We start from the raw sequence: 24,437 nt of genomic DNA on the forward strand, positions 1-24,437 counted from the left end.
TTTGCCACTGACAAATGCAAAAACAAACTTGGAATTGCATGAACAATGAGAAGCSCTAAATTAAGTATTTCTGGTCAGCCTGAAAACAAAGACAATTTTCTTATTCACACAGTGAGCCATAMAATCTCTGTCACTGTCCAGGGTCAAAAGTATCATTCTACACTCCAAACTTTCCCAACCACTACGTTTTGGAAAAGGATATTGCTCTTGAAGGTATTTTGCCTCTTTCTTCTAGAAAACTGTTACCTCTTACAGAACTATGAAGATCCTTGTAAATATCCTGTGATAGCCCACGACCTGCAGACTSTATTTAAGTTTTGAGACACGCATTTTTATTTGTCAAACTGTTGCAYAAACATTTGAAATCAGGTGGTCTTTATTGGTATCTTAAGCACAGACAATTTTCCTTTAATTTACCAATGAAATATTCTAATCCATCTCGGTGGTGACCCGGTGAAGTTGGTTCTTAAAAAAACCTGAGGTCACATTTACCTTGCAAACAAGAAAAGCCCAACATGAGCTAGATTTGTCAACTTTGTAGAATATATTTAAAACCAGAGAGGGTCATGGGTTTTCAGGTAAGTCCCAGGTAATGCTTCACTGTTTAGGGCATTGCATTAAGCACACCTAAAAAATATAATTTTAATAGTCTTAAAGTGAAAATCACGCATGGCACAAGGACAAGTGGGTTTTTAGAATACATTCTTTAAGCCTGGGACAGGAAGCCAGAGCCTGGACAGGAAAAGTTCTTAGCAGAATTCACTTAACTGAAGCTCTGCCAGTTTATAATTAGTGACCTCACTTATTATGTTTTGTTTTTTCTTTTTAAATCTTAACCCGACATTTGTTTGAGCAAAAAAAAATTCCATAATTCAGTACAGCTAGCAAACAGAATTGAACTAGAAGATAACTTTCTTGTATTATGTCAAGCTAGCAGTGATAAAATGAATGTGAAAASTCATTATGTCAGTACATATTCTAGTATTACATMAATTAGTGAGATATTCGGAGGATGYGTATTTCCCCTRCCCTCTGAATAACAGCCTTAATTTAAATGAGCAGAAGCCCAGTAGTAAGACTACTAGTTCACATACTTAGAGTCCAAGTGATCTATAAATCATTTACCTTCACAGGGAAAAAGAGATTAAAGTAACTATGGCATCATTTAAAAAGAAAGGATCACTGGTAAGTACATGGGAAAAGAAAGAATTGTGACTGTGGTGGGAGGAGGAACAAACACAAAACTCAGATTATTCAAACATGTAGTGCATAATTTTTCGTAAGCCTGGAGATAAAAATGAAACAGAAAGTGCAACTGATTCAGCTKTGTCAACTACTGAAACTGCTGGTCACTGTGTAATAAAAGAGTCACTGCACTATAAACACTGGGAATTGTATGTGTGGAGAAAAAAAAAGTAAGAAAGAAGTGAATTTGCTGTGTGCTGCAAATATCTACGAACAGCATCACCTGACAAGACTGAGCAAGCAATCCATAACAAAGACAACATCAACAGATCTTGGGCTGCTAATCTTTAAAATTGGAGTGATCTTTAACATCTGATAGGCAAATCATTTAGAATTTTTAACTGATTCAAGAACAGACACTTTGATTTAAACCTGTTCAAAATGTGAGACACCATAAATTAAAGCAGCCAAAAGTTGTTCTTCATAGTGGGATGGACAAACCTCACATGGGGCGGTTCAGGCGGCTGCCATCACCCAGAGGCCATGCAGAGGGAGGGCGAGAGTGCATCACAACCTCAAAGTACATCACAAGGCTACTTCTTTCTATACAGAGCGGGAAGGTAGGCAGTGAGCACAGCCCAGTCCTGCATGAAGACAGCAAAATGCTGGGGCTTTCTGGTGTCATCAAAGAAACACACTCATAATCTAGGAAACTCACTAAGGAGAAAGAATAAATGGAATATAAACCATAGTCATTATGATTTACAGTCATACAGATTACATCAAACTGGAAGGACTGCAAATGTTTAGAGGGGGAATATCACATTTTTAAATTATATTGCTGAATTTGGAAGACAGCTTGAAAAGAGAATTTTTACTTGTATGGAAGAAAAATAAAACATGCATTAGAAATATGGAGTAGACTATGGAGCAGAACTCAGGAAAGTTTATTGGATTATGTAGTCAGTCATGAAGTCTACACACACTGACAATATATATATAATATATATATAATATATGTTATATATATAATATATATAATATACATAATATATATAATATACATAATATATATATAAAAGAAGGCAACACCCAATTCAGAGGCACATTGCTAAGGAAACTTTACATGTGTCAATGATGATAGCTAAGTGTCTGGTGAAATAATCCAGTTTTGAGAAATGTACCTAAAAAGAGACACTTTAGGCTGTTCATGGTTCATCAGCAAAGTCAAGAGATTTAAAAACTATATGTAATAGGAAAGCTTAACAGAAGAGGATGTTTTTAGTTCATAAGAAGTAAGTATGGAGATCTGACARTTGTTCTACAGCATGTGCAAGTCAGATATTAATTGCTGGAAGAACCACTACTGAATGTCATTGGCTGGACCTGTACCTATTAGAATATACTGAGAAAATAAAAGAAGAGGACTTTCTGAATAAGAGCAGAGTTAGAGAATGAAGGAGAGTTAGAGACTATTTTAATTCCCAATTTACATGTATTTTAAGAACAGATCATGCAACCTCTGTCAGGGAAAACAAACAGTCAATTCTGCCTTAGTACAAGAATGGACTAAGATGATCAGCATGTCCTTTAGTCCAAACTGTAGCCCTAAAAACATCCTTGAGGTTTAAAAATAAATTCTGCTTTCCACATGCATAGTTACAGTTTCAATGCTATTGTATTTTGAACGAAAGCCAATATTTATTGCTTCAGTGACATGTTGTTCTACACAGCTCTTAAACTTAAGATGTTTGGTATTTCTAACTGGAGAARATGTGTTGGAGTAACAGGCTTACTATAAACAGATACCATCTTGTTAGTTTGAAGCTATTGGTAGAAATCAGCACCACTAAAGACAGAGACAATATGGGCATTAACTCCCTAAGAGATTTAAACCTACTCTAGAACATACACAGAATTCCCACCTGATTCTACTTGAAAAGCCCTAATTGATCCCTCAAAGCCTCCAAATTTGTAACAAAGACTGGAAGGCTCCATGTCTAAATAATCAAATGATTCAATTATTACTAATACTTAACAAGGTCTGAATACAGTTTACAAGCTTAATTTGACTATTTGCTGAGGTAGGTGGGAGATTCTCAAAACTAAATCCCTCTTTTCCCTCTGAAATCAGACTTCCAATGAAAGTTGGAAGCTGAAAGTTGCCTTGGTTCCTGCAGTTTATGTAGGATGGCATGACACATTAGAAAAAATCACTTAACGAAAGCTGACGATCATGTTGTATTTAACTACCTAATATACGGCACTGCAGAAGCATATCCAGATTATTCTTGGAGGTGCACATTCARGTATGTGAGGCAATGGAAAATCGTAACCAGTGAAATTATGACATTAAATTTACAAAAGAGTCCACAAAGAGGTAAGTCAAGCACTGGAACAAGTGTTCACAAATGGTTGTGGGATTTCTATTCTTGCAAATATTATAAACAAGCCCTGAGCAACCTTCACAAGGTTATCAAAATGCATGATGAAAAGCCAAACAAAAAAACCCCAGAACTTTAGGCACCAGATTGATTCACATAATTTTTTTCAATAACTGAAAACAATCCAATATATCCTGTTCACTGGACTAACTGCTAGATCTTGGTAATTATTCTTATTTAGAGAGCTGAGTAAAGAAACTTGTTTAGCTTCCATCTCCCTACGACCTGTTATCACATTATTCTAAATTAAAGTCCAAAAGCAACTAACTTAATCTGTCCCAAAAAGTCATACAGACTAATAGCCCAGGTCATATCTTGCTGGATCCGAATAACAAACTCTTGTGTGAGGCAAAGGTTTGAGTCAGATACCTTCACTTACCCACAGGCAGGGAGCTGCCAATGCAAAGAATGGAAATGGCTAAAGGAAATCATCATTAAAAAGGCTCTGTATTAGTTTAGTTGAGATAGAAAGCAATCTTTCCACTGCTATAAGAGTTCAGTTACTATGTTCATATATTACATATTGCCTGCATTTGAAGAAGCTGCTTAGTGACACTGATTGCATCAAAGAAGGGGTGGCAGATTGGTCTATTGCATCAGGATTATGAGAAACTCCAAGATTGTTAATTAGGGGGCCTCAGCATTCTCTCTCTACTCATTGTAATAAGCGCTTTTGCTCAGTGAAGAAATCAGCTTTGGTAACYCTCCCCACCACTTTACCTGCTATTTTTAGGAAAAAAAAAAACAAAAAAAAACCAAAAAGGAAACCTTTTTCAAAATACACCTAGGGCCTGCTTCAGTCAGCAGCAGTGCCAGTTTCAAGACCCTGTTTTTCCCACTTGCCTACTGGTTTCAGCCCATGCTCAGTCCCTGTAAGTAGGCTGTAACAAATTAAAGGATATGGACAAGAACAAGCAGCCAAAACCATGTAGTGATAAGCAGGATAGATAGAAGGAAAAARGGAATTGTGCAAGCAGGTGTAGGGAAGCACTTCTACTTAATGTTTAACCACAGTACTTAATGGGGGGAAAGTATAACTGGCTTGGGCTAGGTTGCCTAATAGAAATCTGTGGCTGTATTTCTCCTTCTCTTCARGAAAGCAGTACAGAATGAAGATTTCAAAGAGGCTGAATACAACAGACTAAATTAAACTGAAGAAGACGCTTAAAATTTTCCTTACTTTTGCAGAACTTCACAGCCAAGACAATGCAAGGAAAAAAAATGCAGTGTTTGTTCATGAGACCTTCTATCTTAAAATATGTTCACGCCAGATCTCCCTGCAGGTATCTTTCCAGACTACAGCTCAGCTTGACACATTTAAAATTAAMAAGTCTCTCTGGTGATATACCAGCCTATAGACAACTGCAACAAAAACAAACCCCACAAAAATATGACAACAAAATAAAACAACCCTGACCCTTTTTTGTTAAAGGGGGAAACAGTAATTTTTAAAATCCTCATACTTCTCTTGCAGTCATCAAGCCCCTTATGCCAACTGAACTTTCATATGCAAGAGAAAGTCCAGAGTTTTTGCTGCAGAGATCTTCCAAGGAATCACTCTATTCTCTTCCTCGGCTGAAATGGAGACTTCAGGAAGAAATTACAAATGGCAAAAGCAAGCTCTTTATTAGCATGACCTCAGCTGAAGTTTTAATAACCAGCCTACACAGTTTTTCATTGTCAGCACACTCAGGCATTCAGGGAGGCGTAACAATCTGCACGGGTCTTGGTGGGAAGAGCAGAGGTTGCCAGAAGGAAGTGTTTGGAGGGCACATTACCAGAGYTAGGCCATGTGTACATGACTGCAACATAAGCTGCTTTTCTGCAAGCAAGCTCTTTCAAGAGGAATCCAGTTTATTTATTTATTCAGAAGCAGATGGCATCCTCTCAAGATGTTATGCAGAACATGACACACAAAACAAGTATTTTCATCTGAGCATATTTTTTCTAATCAACTCCCTGCTATTCATCATTAAATGACAAACAAAAATTTAGTCTCCAGAGTCTGATAATACTCCAGGCTAACTGAAGCTAACTCAGGATGTAACAGTAAGTGATGAAATGTAATGACTTGTAATGTACTGGAGCACAGACTAGATGACCTCAATGTCTTTTGACTTAAATATTATATAGAAGAAGCATTCCAACTGTGGGAAAAAGAAAATTACAAATAGCATCAGCATCCTCCATGCTGATGAGTACATTTGACAAGCTCCATGACCTATGGTTACTCAGAAGTGCCTAACACGATTTTTTGTATTTATGCAAAGGACAACAAAAGGCAAGAAATCTTGTCAGAAAGTGTTGGCAATACTGCCATGCAATCATGGTATTGTAGGATTCTGAGTGTCATTGCTGATAGCTTTCATRCTATGTTTTTATGTAACTCCTGAATTATGACCTTTAATCTCCATTGAAAAGCCCAAGCAGCYGCTACAAAGACATGTAGAAGGATATTATGTTAAAGAAGATGCTATCACTTCATGCAGACAAAACACAATTTAGAAGGAAGTCAAGCACTATCAAATACTCCCCTATCTCCTGACTGTTCCTCCACACCTCAATTCCAGGACCACTGGGTGCCATCTTTGACAGACACTACATGGTTTCTTTTAATATTTAAGTTGTATATATCCAAGATRCTGAGGTTCATTTGCCACACACCAGTACATCGCAGTACACCAAAAGTGAGTCATCCTGTCATGGCCTCATACAACACATAATTAAAATATAAGGGACTCCCACAAATTAAAGTAATTTTAGAATTTTCTGCATGAAGAAWGTGAACAGTCCTAATATTTTCTAATAATTTAACAATTTACTGKTTTTATTTTTAAATAAGAGCATGCTGAAAGAATACTAATACCAACTCAAGGAATTTGTATGTTACGCACTTTACCAAAGTGGTTCAAATTCAGCAGTCACTGAAATCACTTTAAACTTTTAAGTCCCTTTCCCTTCTGGCCAGTGTTTCCAGCTTCTTTTCAATGCCTCTTCTGCATTGCCTACCTGAGATCAACAGCTTCCACTCTCTGTGAAAGGAGTCCTTTCCATCCTCTCCCCTATGCCTTTCATTTCTTCCATTGGCAAGGCAGAGGAAGGGAAGGACTTGAAGATTTGAACTGCACTGGGTCCCATCTCTTTGGGAAAGGGCAGAAGACTCCTAGAATGGACCCTCTAGGACCAACTCAGCCTGAYTGTGAGCTGATTGTTGGCATGAACTACCTTACAGAGTTAAAGATGATCAGAAAAAAAAGAAGTTTTATATTTCCTAAAATTTACTGCATCGTGAAGTAACTTGTACCCAAAGTTCTCATAATTGAGAATGATAAAATTTACAAAACTGTAGTTGTATTATGAAGAAATTTTGACAYCCTCTTTCTCATCTTATATTTATAAGGGTAAATTGAGTAGGTAAATCTAAAACAGTTTCAGTGTGAACATTCCATTTCTTACCAAAACTTACTCTCACTTTACTGTGTTGTGCCTGAATACAGATAAAAGRAAAAAAGCTAGGTTTTATTTAAATGAGTGTAATTATTATTTTTAGGAATTTGGGCCATTACTATTTGGATAATTCTGTTTAACTCAAGTGCCCTTGTGAAGATTAGATGCATCATTACTTTCCCSCTCTGTTATATCCAGAATGTTGAAGAGACTTAGCAGGTACCTAAATATCACTGGAGGTTGCCAAGGAACACTGAAACATCAAATTTTCATATTTGTACAGTTTTTKTTCTACAGTTTTTCATACTGAGGACAATTTCCAAGCATTGCCAGCCAGTCTCATTTTGTGTTCTCTGTCCCGTTTTGGAAATGAGACAACAGCTGAGATGATGACTGAGAAACCTAAGCTCCAACAACTCCATATGAACGAGCTACCAAGCTTCAATCTCCATCCATAGCCTGGCTCTCCCACAACTAATCCCATCGAAATCCAGCTAACTAGCAGCACAACACTAGTGAAAATCCAGCAAACCAGCTGGTAAGGGCTATTCAAACCTGTCTCCACTTCTTAACTTTTTCCTAAAAAAAAACCAAAAACCCAAAAACACACAACCAAAACAAATTCTGTGCATCTCACGAGATACTAAGAATTAAAAAAGCCCAAGAGTTTGGGGTCTGGGCTTCCTGCCTTCAAGTTAGTAGTAAAATCCACTTGCTGGGCCAGAGATTTCCTGTTTTCAGAGATTAACCTGTTACTGTTAGTGAGTGAGGAAAAAAATATAGTTGGAGAAATGAATGGTCACAGCAAATGATGTAATTTATAKTTAAAAATGTAATGAATGAGAAAATATTTTCTTCACGGAACTGGAATGATGCTGCTGTCCTTTCCCATATGTAACTGAAACAGACAAATCCCACAATAACAAAATGTACTTCCCCCTTCATTTACAACAACTGAGAAATAATGAAATCAAGGTAGTCACTTTTTGGCTTTAGTCTTTTGATCCCTGATGAGAATAAAAACTAGTTCGGATCCCTGTGCATAATTAGAGGTATGACAATTTGCTGTGGTTTTGAAAATTCAGAAGTGAAAGACTGCACTACATTCTCCATGAAGGGAAGACTAGAGTACRATCCCATTTTCATCCCTTCCTCTAAGGGGCTGTACCCTAACTTTAGATATTTTTCCCATGAATGTAGATACTCTGTAAACAAAATTTCARTTGCATATTTTTCTTCATAAATCTTCAGCTTCCTATACCACAATTTAGAATATATAAATTATTTTTAAACAGATCAACTAAATGCCTTAGTATTAGAAACTTCRACACTGAAACAGTACCAGGTTTCRCAAAATACCAGGTTGACAGAGATCTCAAGTCTTATCTGGTACAATCTTTCTTGAAAAAGCATGGTCTAGACAAGATGACCCAGCACCTCGTCCAACTGAATCATGAAAGCATCGAGTGCTGGGGAATCTACCAATTCCTTGGGAAGATTATTCCAGYGGCTGATTTTCCTCTTGTGACCCATCTCCTCAGGAGCAACTTGTATTCACCCATTACTCCTCATCTTTTCCATATGACTCCTTGTTGAAAGGGAGTCTCCATCCTCTTTGTAGMCMCCCTAGAAATACTGGGACATGGTGACAGGGTCTTCTCTGAGCCTTCTTTTCTCAAGGCTGAACAAACCCAGTTCTCTCAGCCTTTCCTCACATGTCAGGCTGCCCAGGACTTTGATCATCTTTTTGATCCTTCTCTGGACCCGCCTGTCTACAGCTTCTTTTGCATCTCTGGAGACCAAAACTGAACACAGCATTCCAGTGCAGCCTGACACGCACTGACTGGAGTGGGACAATGACTTCTCCATCTCTGCTGGTGATTCCTGTGTTGATGCAGCCCAGCATCCCCCTGGCTTTCTTTGCTGCTGCAGCATCAGCACACTGCTCACTCAGATCGAACTGCTGTCCACCAGGACTGACCGCAGGTCCCTTTGCACAGAGCTGCCCCTCAGCTGGGTAGAACCCAGCCTGTGATACTCCCAGATTATATTTTCCTTACACAGGACACCAGGCCAGACTGCCACGCATTAGTTTCTCTAGAAGGAGGCTGTAGGAAACCACTTTGGAAGCCTGGGAGAGCTGCAGACAATGTCACTGCTCAACCCCCACATCCACTGAGGAGGTTACTTGGTTACTTTGTTGTAGAACGCAGTCAGGTTTGTCAAACGCGTTTGCCATTGGTGAAYCCATGCTGGCTCCTCCAAATGATGGGCTTTATCTGAGCTGTGATGGTGCCCTGCACAGCTCACTCCATCACTTTCCCAAGGACTGAAGTAAGACTGAGTGGCCTGTAATTTCTGGATTCTCCTTTAGGCCCTTCTTGCAGATGGGAGTGACATCAACCTTCTTCCAGTTTTTCTGGGACAACCCTGATCTGCACAACTTCTCTAAAATTATGGAGAGCGGCCTTGCAGTGATGGCAGCAGCCTCCTAACATCTCTAATGGACAGTGACAGGGCCCATCAGTGTGTATGAGTCAAATTTCCATGACAGGGCACACACCAACTCTTYCTTCACTGATGGAGGGTCTGTKCTTGCATCCACCTGCATTTTTGTTCCCAAAGCCAGGGGTTCAGCAGTGCTGGTAAAGACAGGTGAAGAAAGTACTGAGAACATCTCTGCATTTCCAGCACTGTGGGTGACGGTTCACTTCTSCTGTTTAACAGTGGGCCAGTATTTTCCTTCTGTTTCTGCTYGCTGTTTTTGTAMCTWAAGATCCCTWTYTTGTAGTTTTTTACATCTCTGGCCAATTTCAATTTGAAATGACCTTTTACTAGTCAAACTGCATCTCTGCACACCCTGGCAATGTACTTGTAGTTCTCACTGGSTGTTCGTCTGCTTTTCCATCTATGGTGCAGTTCTCCTGGCTTTGAGCAGACTCAAAAGCTCGCAGTTAAACCAAGGGGGTCTCTCCCTACTTCCCTCACCTTYAAAGAGCATGAATGGTTTTTGTGCYTCCAGGAGAGTGTTCTTGAAAACCTCCCAGCACTTGCTGTCTCCTTTATCCTCCATGGAAGCTTCCCACAGAATCCCTCCCAACYGAGCTCTGATCAAKCTGAAGTTTCCTGTTCTAAAAATTCAAACATTTGTCTTAATACTAATCKTCAGTGTGTTCAGCAGAATCCTGARCACTACAGCACTGTGACCAGTGCAGCCAAGGCTATCAGTAGCAGAGATATTACAAAGCATTGGTGCATTTAATTTGTTGATTTGTTCAAAAAAATCACAGATGTAAAAGAGACTGATCTGAGGGACCACTAACACTGGGCAGAGCAGTTCTAGGATTTTCACAGCAATTTCTGCAAAATCTGAATTAAAAAATACTTAAATAATACCAAACATTTTACTCCTAAATGAAGTCACAGTACAATTAGAGCAGGATTACAAGAGTATTTGTGAAAACTGAACCAAGGAATGTACTGACCTATAAATAAGGTCTGTAAAAGCACACAACAGTCATATAACAACAGTTCATATCACCCAGCAATAAACAGAAATCGTCATGAACTGCTGAKGATTGCCAGGGATGCTGGAGTATCTCAGTTTTCATCCAAAGGTTTTAACAGCCTCCCCAGGCGCCTTCCATAATACTGACACAGTGCTGCCCAACTCACCTCTGTGCAGAAGAAGAATCTAAAATTGTCTCAGAATAATGGATTTTYCTTTTTGGTCTTCTAAGAATATGAGGCATATTCAAAGAGTATATGTARYAGTTACAGAAGAAAGATYGGACAAAACTTAAATATRTTTTWAAAACCCCAACACATAGAAGACTGAAACACTTGAAAATGTKATCACTGAATTTGATTAAGTTGTTAGAAGATCCTAATACAGCTAATGCTGACACCAGCTAAGTACTACAACAGTAGTACTGTTTGTCTAATTGAATTAGACAAACTTACAAAAAGCAAAGAATAGGGATGGTAATATCAGRTCAGCTACAGACCCATTGACTTTTATATAGGTTTATCCTGAAATAAATGCTATTTATTTTTATTCCCACCCGTCTTAACCTGAACATAGGTGAGTATTTGTCCTGAGCATTTGTACTACAGTAGCCACTGGGTTTGTAATTTATAATGCACAACAGTGCGGTGAAAATTTATTTGCATTACACTTTAACTGAAAAGACTCTAGAGTTTATTACTGTTTTTAAAAATTGTGTATAATTGATATGTCTAAAACATCTAATTGAGAACAGACTACTCCTTAATATGTCATGCACCAATYACCACTCGAATATACCTTAGTAAACTATAAACTGACAATTCAAACTGGACTATGCCAACAAAACAGTAGCAGGGAACCTTTAGCTATTACAAGATATAAAAGRAGAACAATTTATTGAAGATGACCACTGTGCCAGAGTAAAACTTAATACTAGAAAAAAAGTACTTCAGAGCAAAATATCTTAACATGTAACAAGTCCATTTTCTTCCTCAAAGTTTTACAACAAGTTGAAAAATAAGGATCGGTGAGCAGTACTGTATTACTTATTAGAACTAGTGCTCAATCTTTAATGTTAGCTAGCAATATCACTATTTGAAAATTCAAAAAGAAATCCGAATGCAAAGCATCAGCCCTTTTCAATGAGGTCAATAAACATAACAGGTACCTAAACCCACCAGTTTGAAGAAAAAAAAGGCACAGTATTGATTTATTATGTCTTAAAGGTACTTATACTTGAATAATTCTACCCATTGCTTTCAAAGCTGATTAAACATAATACACTTGTTACTTTTTACTTTTTCTTAAGAGCATCTAAAAGGGTTGTTGAATCTAGCACTCCAGAAAGAGAAAGAAAATCCTTGAAATAAACATTTCCTCTGATTCTTATAAGCAGAAACTCAATCACATTTAGAAACCCTTGATTTTAGAGCTGTTTCTTCCAGCACAGGTCCTAGCTCCTGACCCACAGTTTGGGCAAGCTCTCYACTTACTGTCATTACTGTCTGGCACTATATGATCATTTGAGAAAACCTATTCTCTTACTGTGTAGTCATTACACAATTCATATYTCTTATTAATGGTAAGATTAGGTAGAGTTAATAATTTGTTTATTTTAAACTATTTTTTAAATTGRAAACTTTCCACTTCCTACAATAACATGGAATAAGGATATTAAATTTCCTTCTTTTTTCTCCCTCTCACCTATTTAAAAAAGTTTTTTTTTAGTGTTCTATTGCCTATGCTCAGAGAAATCATCTGTAAAAACACATCCTGAACCTGACTATATAGGACCCAGTAAAGCTAATGGAACAAAAAGCACTGTCAATGTGAAAAGAAACAAGAAAACAAAATGCCCCACTAGCTTTCAATAGCAATCAAAGATGTAACTTGTATTTTGCATAAACTTTTAAATATTTAAAATGGGTTTTCAARCTAATTGCCTACCCATGCATAAAAATAGATCATTCTCTAAAGAACRCAGAATAATCTGTCATCTTTTCTATTCACAAATTGAAACAGAAAATCACAAACCACATAGTAAATTGTTTGAAATGCCCATTATGACCATATTGAGTTTGCCTCCTTGTACTAATATAATTAAAAAARCACCATCTTTGAATTCCTTGCTGAAAAAAGGGTGTTACCCTGTGCTGCCACAAATACATCTTCACACACTCACTAACTTTAAAAGAAGTCCTGGCAGGATATTCTTTCCGTTTGCTGAAAGATGTTTTTAAATTAGCTCTGTCAATAAAATGTTACATCTGGTAAAATAAACATTAGCTTTGCTTTTACTGTTGCTTTCAATTCAATCCTGTATTTCTCAAAAGTGCCCACTGAATTTGAAATCCATCCAGAAAACCATTGRATGAGGGGAATATATAATGCAAAAATTCTGTTTACAATGGACGGGGTTTTGAGCTGACTACGCCAAACCAAAAGAGAATGAATAACAATTAGTTTTCGTTACTTAAAGCATCTTCAGTTCAAAGTATTTTTTTTCTAAAATGATTGTTTTATACATTTCTATCAGGAWTTTTTTTAAAGGAAGGATGTTTCACATGACCTCAGCAGGAACCAGACCAGAGCTCTATCTTCTCACTGCTCTTCCAGTGCCTCTCCTGATATCCTACGAGGGTAATGATTAGAATCTTTGAATAGCTGCACAGTAGAAAGGTAATTCTAGAAATAATAGTTAAAAGAATTATCACCTAAATAACACTGGCTAACAATGTAGAAAAAACATCAAAATGACTGAATTACCATTTTCAGATGTCACAAAACATTTCCTTACTTCTGAGGAAGTAAGTTACATTCTTTATAAAACTATACCATTCCTACAAATACTGTAGATTCCCATTATCCACATAAATGCCTAGTTTTTTTTTTTTTTTACTGGYCATTACCTCCCTCTCTTGGACTCAAATATGTTTTAGCAAGCAGTTCTCAGGACCAAATGGAAGCTATAACTAAAGCTATACCTAAATCTTCCTTTCTTTTTTCAGTTTGACACTGATTTCTCTAGACATACCCATGTCTTATTCATTAATTTTCAGAATAGAAATTTTTAGCTACATCGGTCATTATTTCATGATGTCTATAATTTGTTTCTTCTCTAAAATATTTTCTGTATTTCCTTTATATGCAGGATTTTTAAACTAATTACTTAATATCCTCTTTGTTCCCATTGTAGCAGCTTTCATTAATGGCTTGGCCTAGATTCTCCAACTGTGTATGCACTGGACGTACACTTGGACACTGCTCATAGGGACCCTGCCAGTGACACTGTTCTCTGTCACTCTAACCCATCTTACAAACCACACAGGAACCCAACTTGAAGTCCAAAGGACAGCAGTGCCCGGAGTACAGCTGTAATGATCTGTCTGGTATTTTGTTTCTCTTTCTGTCTTTTTTTGCCCATCTTTGCTCCCTCCTTTATCCCCCTTTGGTAGGAACACTTRCCCTTCTTTATCAATTAACAGTTCTCAGATATAATATTGMCGCATTTGCACTTTATTTTTGTCTGAGAAATCTATTAAAGAGAATCCTTCCAGACTCCCCACTTTTACACTGTGCCAGCCAATSTGTTATCTACAGATTCGTTACTCATCAGGTGTGACTGAAGAGTAATAACAAATGTGTGTGATAAACAGAGAGCTTCTTCAGTCCAATATTAGGCCAAGTCTTACTGAAGTTGCTCTTAGCAGTATTTGGGCATTCCTATCTGCATCTCAGACTAAAAATTCTATTTGGGATCTAGCAAGAAAAATTATCAGTTATCTTCCTGCTGTTTATCACTTCACTTAGCCTCCTGCTTTAGGTATGTCCCTCTGAAATTTTTGTTTTCTCGTATCTTAAATAATGAAGTCTTTCTTTGCAAGTTTTGTCCTTTTGCTGCTCACTGCAATACTTTTTTTTAAGAGATCACTAAATATAAATAAGCACAGATCCCACTGTCAACCTTGTGACACAATTACAATGCCTCCTCCATTTTCTATCTTTYAAGTCAGTTTCAGAGCGGTCTTTTGAAGCACAACTACTTCCTTTCTTTAGTTGCCCCTTTAAAGAATATTGTCAAAGAAAGTAGATGACGGTCTATGTATCTTTATCCATGTTTCACTGAGATGTTCAAAGAACTCTTAATACAATGGTAGGATGCTGTCTTTCCTCTTCTTCCACATTAAATTTTAGGAATTCCTAGTTTTCAAGTGTATTCAAATTCAAAGCACCAATATTTATGATTTGTCTTTGTTTCTTAAAGGCATCTACACCATAATAAACGTCAAGGCATTTTAAATTATGAATAGTAACTAAAACACAAAAGCTTTTAAATGCATTTCAAGATTGTAAAATTAAGAAAACAGTTACTAGAGAAGAATTAACTGTTTGATGATTTGTGGCCTAATGAATTTCAGTATGTGTTCTTAAATAAGTTTACAATATAAATGGTACATAGAGCAGATAATTTAATTTTTTGTTTTGAAAAAAATGCATACAGTATTACAAAAGTATGACTTCTGTATTTATTTTCTTTTAAATAACAGTACCTCACTGTATTATTATCAGTTACTCACAGCAGCTGTTTTAGATCATGGTTATAGCAGTTTGAGTATTGAAATTTCTCTGACTGTGTGGGAAGTAGACTTATTCCAGAGCAATACATATGTGTATCCATAAAAAGAAAATATATCTTTATGAACACCTTTAACATTCAAGACTGTATCCAGCTGTTATCCCAACAGATAGCCTTAAAAMAATTTGGTTTTGAATTTTAATTTTGCATCTTCTTAAATCTAAATATTTTCTCTCTTTCACAARCACTGGTATAAACAAACTATTTCAGAGTTTTTTTTATTAATTGTACGATACTTTATCGCACCTGTTAACAGTTTCCCTGTGAGGATGTTTTGTTGACTTTATTTTATGTAGAAAATGTGATCTAGGCAAATCTTCTACAAACYGTATTACAGTTGTTTTAGTCCAGTTTTTTAAATGGAGTTTTGCATCAAACTATTAAGACTAATCTTCTTCTCAAGAGAACACAGATTCATAATGACAGTTGCCTTAGCAAACATGCATTCCATCCACTTCACAGCTTTAACAGAGATGGGGCATTAAACTTTTTCAAAAATTGAAACAGCATGAGACAAAAAAAGTGGATGGTTACTCTAACTCCAACTGCAAAGGGCACCACATGAGTATTCATGATTGTGCTTCACATTTCAAAAACTCTGAAGTTCTACAATTTTGGCAATGTTGGATTGTGGGATGGAAATATAGTATCCAGCTCCACATTTTTGTTCTATCATCCAGACTGATCTTCAACACACTTCCTCTGTGCARATGTGTGCAAAGCAGGTTGAAAGCGTGCCTTGTAAATGGAGCCTCTGCTTCATTGTGCTTCATCTTTCCTAAGTTTTGACACAGAAGGTATGACAAATGCATTCTCAGAATTTACTTTTTTCTCATCTTGGCACATGTGCTGTAGGAGAACATGATGGCTGATCATTACTGACCCCATCTGAGCAGTCAGTCAAGAGAGATTTAGACTGCAGATCCTCAGTCTGTGCAAACTGATGTAACACCAGAGGAACTACACAACTATGAACTTTGTTTACCAGTGGGCTACAGGTGTAACACRAATCCCAGTGAAAACAACAGGAGTTTTTCTAACAACTTAGGCCAAGGTTTTTATGTCCAAATGGAAAATTTATTGGGAAATGTTCCTTTTATTTAAAAAAAAAAAATTAGTTTGATCCAGAGTTTCTTTTAAAGGTTTTTCAGGGAGAGAGAATTAAGAAAGGAAAAAAGTATGTCTATGTCTCCCTCCCCAAGGACACATCCTCTCCCTTACTGTTATTTCCAGAAGGCTGATAAAAATAAGTCTGCCCTTAAAGGAGCATACATATTTGGTTTACCAGATAGATAGATAGATAGATAGATAGATAGATAGATAGATAGATAGATAGACATATATATATCTCCCATACTTGGGACTGGGAAAAGGAATGGGGCCACTCCTTTCAGAGTAACCACATTTTACACTAGCTTAGCTGTATTTAAATGCTACACCAATGTAGCATCCAAGTGAACCATCTCCAATCTCAGTATTGGAGGAGGGCATAAGGCAGGCAAGGAAAGAAACCAGTCAGCTATTCCTTACGTTTCTCAGGAAAACAGCCTTAAAACTAAAGCAAACGCTGCACTTAGGTCCTGATTATTATTATTATTATTATTATTATTATTATTATTATTATTATTATTGTAATCTGTTGACATAAAACAGTATAGTCCTGATGATGAGACTTTCACAATAAGTTCTCAACCCTGGAGCTCCACATAAAGCAACAATAATGTGTACTATAAACTGCAGAACCAATAGGGCACAGGGATGAAAAAAACAGAACAGTTACAGATCAGTGTTTCATATGACAGAGACCATGTATTTTACCAAATCACTTAAAATTTTTGCATTTATACTAAGCCAGAAAATAGAGATAAATGAGAAACTGGCAACAATTCAGATTATTTGTAGTTAAGAGTAAARAAGCTGAAGGACTTGAAAATTACTTTCTAAGACAGAAGGAAAAATTGATATTAGGTTAAAGTGTTGTAATACAGTGCATAAGGGCATAATAATGCGAATTCTTTAAAAATAAAATCTAAATAAAATTCAGCTTTTGGAGAATAAAAAAAAAACAAGTCAAGTCTTTAAGGTTGATTAAATGAAACTTTGTCATTCTTTACTCTTTAGTGATTTACTAAATGGATACACAACCAAAGATACAAAATTACAGACTGCTACATTTGAAAAAGTAATTTTACAAGATGGCTTTGCAAAGGTTTTAACCCATTTCATAGGCTTTTGTTTGCACTAATAAAATTCTTGGTTGCTTCCCAAATCACTCTGCAGAGATCAAGCCACCTTCCAAGTACAATGTACAAACACRCTGAAAAAGGAAGTTCTTCTGGCTTTTTTTTTTGCCACATTTTAACCCTTAACCAACAAAATCCCCCGACGAACAAAACAAAGTGCTTCTGTCCTTTTAGGATGCTAAAATGCAATCCACAAAACCTATAACAAATCATCCCAATTTTCCTTTTGTTTTACTGGYCACTCTAAATTCACAACAATGAACTTCTTCCACCCTCCTCTGAATTCTGCTTTCAGAGAGGATTTATATACATGGTTTGTGGTCCATCTGGACAACTCTGTGGTTCACAGCTTTGTCAGCTGCTGTGTTCTCCCCACAGGACTCTTGAGCTTGGCCAGTTATGCTGGTGACAGTGGATCATTCCTGACATAAAGTCCAACATCCAGGCACATACAGGGAGAGGTAAAAAGGTAACAGAATTTGGGAGGAAGTGTGTGAGCTCCCCTCACTCTAAGGGACCAGGAGGGACTGAACTCCTTTCAATTGGGCTTGGAATTGCATTGAGAACAGATGTTTCTCCTCAGTTCCAGTGACCTCCATAATACCTTCCATGCTTCCTTGATTCCTTTTGAGACTAAAGYTATCAGATACTTAACCAAACAGACACTATTTTCCTTTGGTCATTGAGTGGATTTTTGGTTTTCCAAATCTGTGGGTTTTAATCCCATAAACTGCTTTGGGGAAAGGAGAGAACTGGTAACAAACAGAATTAAAGTTCAGTCGTCTTTTCTCTTTCTTTTTTTTCTTTCTTTTTTTTTTTTTTTTTTTTTTTTTTTTTTTTTTTTTTTTTTTTTTTTTTTTTTTTTTTTTTTTTTTTTTTTGCTGACAATACCATTGTTTTGAGATAAAACCAGCACCAGTATCCAACTTAAAAATCAGCAGACTACCTTGTTCCTTGTAGGGTGAATCACTGCAAGCATCTTTGTACTATCAGCCTGCTGCTCCTACAAGCTATTCGTCTGAACTATTACGTGCAAGGAGGGAGATGCTAATGCCATGGTGCACACTGGTGGTACTTGTCCAACAAGTGATGTAATTAATTGCATTTCTGGTATTTATTCCTGTATGCCAGCACCAGCCTGCCTTATTCGAATTATACCAACATATGCAGCTAGATGTGCTTTTCTTGCTCAATTTATATGTTGAGTTTTTAATGTTTTTCTGTCCACAATTTCCCTTCTTGTGGCATTTATTCTCAACTACATCCTCATGTTGGACATCGCTAATTGAATGAAAAYGGTAGCAACTATAAGGTACCCAGAACAAAAAAATACTAGAATTTGCCAAGAAGTGGTATTCCCCTGGCTTACGGTCCTTTCTAACATTGCAAGACAACTCTCTAGCCYTCTGTGACTGACAGATCAGACTCCCTTTACAGTTTCTCTTCTTGTGCACTCTATTAAATAGAACTTCCCTGGATACTATGACTGTACCATGCTGAAACCACTTTGCAGTAAGATTCAAAAGCTACATTTTAATACCACTTTGATGAAGGAAAATGTCAGAAACTTTTAAGGTATCAGAACCTATTGTTAGACACGAGGCCACTTTTTGTCTTGCCTAGTTTTGAGGAATATGCTGTACTTATAGGTGCCACTACTATCTTTTCCACAGTATTTCATCTCTTTGGTCTTGTCTTCCTGTTTTCTTCATCCATTTCATGATTGCCTCTATTAGGTTCTAGTAACAGCTGATGATCACCACATATTCCAAAATATCAGAACTACAGCAATGTTCAATTCAGTGTTCTGTTTTCATTTCTTTCACATATTACCCTAATTCTTGTATATATTATATTACTCCATTGACTCAGTTTTTCAAGGCCAAGCCTTTAATATATGAACACCCAACACAATGYTATTCTTTTTGATAGCAGCTTGATTTCAGTGTGCTGAGACCACCAGATCCCAGGGTAAACATTACTGTTATTCTATTCCCCAGTACCCCTGTATATTTATACAGATATTTGCTGATTGCCTTTTCTGAGACTGTAAGATCTCTAGAACATGAACTGTACCACTGAAGTTTGTCCCAGGAAAAGCAGGATTAGGTGCTACAATAACACTGATATTTCCTAGTAATTGCTGTCAATGGGATTTTCATGCATACAAGTTTCTGRGATTTTTGGCATGCACTTCTCTAATAAATTAAACTTRAAAAAAAAAAAAAAGAGAAAAAATGAAAAAACAAGGCTGGGGAAAATGAACAAACCACACATCAAACAGTGAGGAGTTTCACCATCCTGAGCTAGGACTTAAAAATCAACGTGAGTCACACTATTCAAAACAGTMATAGCAATAACCTCAAAATCAGAAACATTGCTTTCATATTAAAATTTTGAATTATTTTTTCAATATTACTTTTTAAAAAATTTAACTCAGTTTTAATTTTAAAAGTTGTATAAAATTTTTTGAGGTGTACTATATATTTCTAGAATCTTTCAAAATTATGCTTTACAGCTAGTGATTTCTGTTTTGACTAACTCAGTTTACCAACCAAAACATCTTGATGAAAGATTTCTAAACCAGCTCAAGTAAGAAGTTATTTTTCAAAACATGCTTTTGTCTTTCTGACAGCATCCTCCAAGTGGTAGTAGGAATTCTCAAAATTAACAGAAGGTGTATGTGGAGGAGGTGGGAAGTTTGGAAAGAGTGCTCCAAATGCCAGTTYTATCATCTGCATTTTCAATATGTCAAATCTGGTGCATATGAAGATGTATTTCTGTGCAATGAATACCCCTCATGATATATGATCCCCAAGCTCGTGTTGAAAATGTGATGAGGTGTCCATTTAAGACTGAAGGAATGCCCTGAGTAAGGAGCAAAACAGGATCCTGAACTGCAACAACCCCATGCAGGGGAGGGAAGCACCAATTTACTACATTTTTATGAGTTGCAGTGTGGAGTTAAAAATAAAAACAGCAAGGAGAAGAGTGCATCTTTAATGAAGAGACAGAGAATGTGTCAGCTGAGGATGCTCAGAGGCCAGGGCAGCTCTAGAAGACACGGCTGTCTCTSTCGGTTTCTCCCTAAGTAAGTCCACTCAAACCATGCATAACGGTTGAGTTGGAGCCTGGGCTTCCAAGAGGAAGATACCAAAGAAATCCTGAAAAGTTAGGAAAAGAGATTGATATCAGATATAGAGGYAAAGTATTTTTGTTTTGCAACCAAGTTTTATAATCACAGAAATACTGCATGATTGGAAGGTTACCCCCAAAAGTGTTGCAGGTGAGCAAAACAAAACACTAATAAATATGGATATTTAACATCCATTTCCCAGCAGATTGCACAGCTCAGCTTGGGGATTGGCAGCGGTGTATCAGGGCAGAGAGGGAAAGCCTCAGTTAATGCACTGCTATGCCTCCAGCAGCAAACAGAAGGTGGAACATATTGTATATGTTTCATCAACCACRTATTGTGACTATCTCCTTGGCTTTGCTTTTTTGATCTACACCTTAGGATCTTGTGAACAAATAAGTGTGAGAAAACACTTGCATTGCCATCATCCCTAGAGTCAGTCAATAGTTTTCATTGATAGTTGCCCACACAAAAGCCTAGGATGAGCTGAAGGAGGTGGTGGCAGTTAAAGAAATTTTACCAYGTCAGTGAAACAGTATCTCAGCTAACACCTTCCGTGTCACTACCTCTCCTTTGCGGGTCTTTCCGATTCCGTTTGATGCCCCATAACTGGACCCTTGCCATACCACTGTTACCAGAGTGAAGGGTTGGTGGGAATGATTTCATCTGATCTACCTGAAAAAGTGCTTCATTTCCCAGGTATTTTTCCTGGATGCCATGAGGCAAAAAAAACAGGACACCAAAGGCAGAACTTATCAATCACTTCGTTAGGAATCTCACCATACTCCAAAATGCCTATTAATTATAACAACATCCCATATGCAAACACAATCCTCTACCTCACCTACTCAGAGAAGTCACATCCTGGCATCTCTTGCATCTTCCCCTTCAGCTTTGTTTACATCCTCTGAGATTTACATTCCTTCTTCAGCCCATGCAAAGCAAGAGATATTCCTGGCATCCATGTGCGCATTGCCATGGTTACCTAATTCATCTGCAGCAAAATGGGTTGGTCCATGACCTGACACTGCAACTCCAGGAACACACTCCTCCCTTGTCCACTGGTTCTCAACCTCTCCAGCTGCAGCTATTCTTTTAGAAAATCTCAATGCAAGCAACAGTGAGGTACCCATCACAAACTCTCCCAAAGTCTTTAGTGCATTTTCTTCCCTATAATTGTCTCTAAGTGTGCTTTCTGGCAGCCCAGTCCTCAAAAAAATCCAAAAAATTTTTCCAGCAAGCCATCATCACTAGCACACCTGCAGATTTGACCTTCTGCATTTTATTTGAGGGCACAGTCTTTACTTGAAAATGTAAACTTGGAAATTTAGCCTCAAAAGCATGCTTACGAGAACACTTGTGACCACACAACTACCTGAGTTTGTCTGGGAAAAACAAAGGTTTGGAGCATAAGCATGAGGACCAAGCAGTCTTAAACAAGAGTCTCAGCTGGATGGGGAGACAAACAGCTCCCTCTCAGAAGAGCAGTTTGGGTTTCTTTGGTCACAAATTTTACAGTACAAATTGAATTAACTGTCATCCACTGATTTTTTAGCAAGCCAGACATCACTCCTAAAAAAGTGTTCAATGTCAAATGAGGTATAAACAACAAAATATTGATAAAATATAATGAAGACAAATTTCAATCCAGGCAGAATGCATATGTATCTCCACAACTGGYTCAAATTTTCACAGAAACAAAGTTTATTAACTTTGTTTTATAAGCAATGCCATTCTCACAGGTTTTTTCTCCAGCCAATATTTATAACAAAATAGATATGTAAATTGTTATAAAGAATCCCTGCTCACATCATTCATCTGTTCCCATAATTAATGTTTCCAATATACATACCAAATTTGACCTATTAAAATAAACTTAAAGCAATRATGTAATATCTGGAAATGGTACACTAGGCATGTGTACCACACAATGTCAAGGCAAACACAGATGTATCTCATGGTGTTTCTGAAAACACAAATACCAATGAATCTCTGCGAGGAAACCGAAAACTGGTAAAATTCAAAATGGCTTTGTAGTCATATAGTTATGTAAAATAAAGTGAAGTTCTCCAGACTTGATTTATCATGGCTGAAACAGAGTAGGTAATTTGTCTGCACCTCAACAGCAAAAAAACCCCAGTCCAATGAAAAACCAACACAAAAATGACAACTTGTACACCTACCTTTTCCATTTATYGTTAATGCTGATGCAATTGTGGCTGTTACTGGCACTGGCAATTGTGGCACTAATGGATGTATCCTTGGTCGGCTCCCCATCCTAGCACGYTCTGCACCAGGTCCTAATAAAGCTCCCACAGGTTTCTCTGCTGCTACTTCTGGTGCTACAGAGTCATCTTGATCCTGCTCTATATGGTCCATTTTATCTGGGCTTTCATTCTGGAAGCCATCAACTGTTGTCCGGCTCTTAATTGGACTTTTGGGCACTAGAATTTTAATACCTGATTTTGCAAGGTCCATATTTTTACGTCCAGAAAGAGATGGTGAATTGTTTTTCCGGAACTTCTGTGTGGCAGGAAAAAGTTGATTATTTTTTGACTCATGTTCTTTACTCATAACTAAAGATTTAGCAGATGTCTTTGAAAAAGAACTATTGGTAGATCTAGAAATTTGTTTTCTGGCATTATTTGGAGAGGTCCTGTTTGTCCTGGTTAATGTGCTTTCTTTCTGCTTTTCGTTGTGGCGTCTGTTAAATTCATGTATATATTCCTCACAATTAACAAGGTGCTGTTCTGGCTCCCAAGTATCATCTTCGCTGTCGTATCCTTTCCATCGCACCAAATACTCTGTTTTTCCCTTCTTGTTTTTCCTCTTGTCAACAATTCTCTCTACCTGTTAAAAAGGAAAAACAAGCATTAGCAGGGGCAAATATACAACCCAAGAGAGTGACTTGCATGTAAAGAATTTTTTAAATGTAGAAAAATTTTAAAATATTCTTCTAGTTTCATAATTCTGTACTGTAGCTCTATAGCTTATAGTCTTTCACTGCTGACTGGAAATCCCTCTCTTTTTAAACTTCAGATTGTTACWTTTATCTCAAAAACATATTCTAGAATACCAAAATTGTTCTTCACTMAGTATTTTGCATGCACAAGAATCTGAATATGACATATTAAAACTGACCATCAGCACTTGCCTCAGCAAAGCTCTTGMACCAACCTCAATGAGGACAGAATTTCCCGCTCTGAATATAGAGGTCATGTTTAAATATGCTGAATAAATACAGTGTGTTTAACTTACCAAACTTTTCAGTTTGATATTGTTTGAGTAATTTGCTTGCTTAGCATAAGGCATGTGTGAGAATCTCTTACTTAGAGTGAGTTAATCTTTATCTACCAGGGATAATAGGGAATAGCTTAGGAACAGGGGCAAATTCAGCCAATTTTTTTAGAAGCTTCTTGTGAAAACAGAGAATTTGTTTTTGCCAGAGCCTTTGATACACATACTTGAACTAATTACCATGCCTCACTTAACTGCAAACGGAGATGATATTTATGTCACAAATATTAAGCATGCACATGCTACAACTGCATGTGGCACCCATAGGCTGGAGGAATTTGGGCATTGGGGTAAAGCAGATGGGGCAGACAGCAGCAGCTGCAGGGACAGAGGCTCATGCCTCAGACCAAAACTCATGCCAATCATACTAATCCTGTGGAAAGGGAATTCTTTTATGGAAAAAGAGATGTAAGTGCAAGGCTAGTCTTAGGATTTCCCCTTTTTATTTCATTTTTCCTCCCCAGGCTGATGCTTCTGGTAAAATCCTCCATCTCTCCTCATTTCAGCTATGGAACTGATACAGCTTTCTTACTCATCTCCC

General features: G+C 37.2%; 1 protein-coding gene across 1 annotated transcript in view; it reads right to left on the reverse strand.

The window, feature by feature from the left end:
- CDYL (chromodomain Y like) overlaps nucleotides 1–24,437 on the reverse strand; it is a 103,711-nt gene that overhangs the window by 34,547 nt on the left and 44,727 nt on the right. The window contains exon 2 of the mRNA XM_057369143.1: nucleotides 22,783–23,449. Within this exon, the coding sequence (XP_057225126.1) occupies nucleotides 22,783–23,449 (667 nt within the window). The remainder of the gene's footprint in view (nucleotides 1–22,782; nucleotides 23,450–24,437) is intronic.

This window comes from Malurus melanocephalus, unplaced genomic scaffold (genome assembly GCF_030028575.1).
Source record: "Malurus melanocephalus ecotype Western Australia unplaced genomic scaffold, MMel_1.1 scaffold_103, whole genome shotgun sequence".
NCBI classification, from domain to species: domain Eukaryota; kingdom Metazoa; phylum Chordata; class Aves; order Passeriformes; family Maluridae; genus Malurus; species Malurus melanocephalus.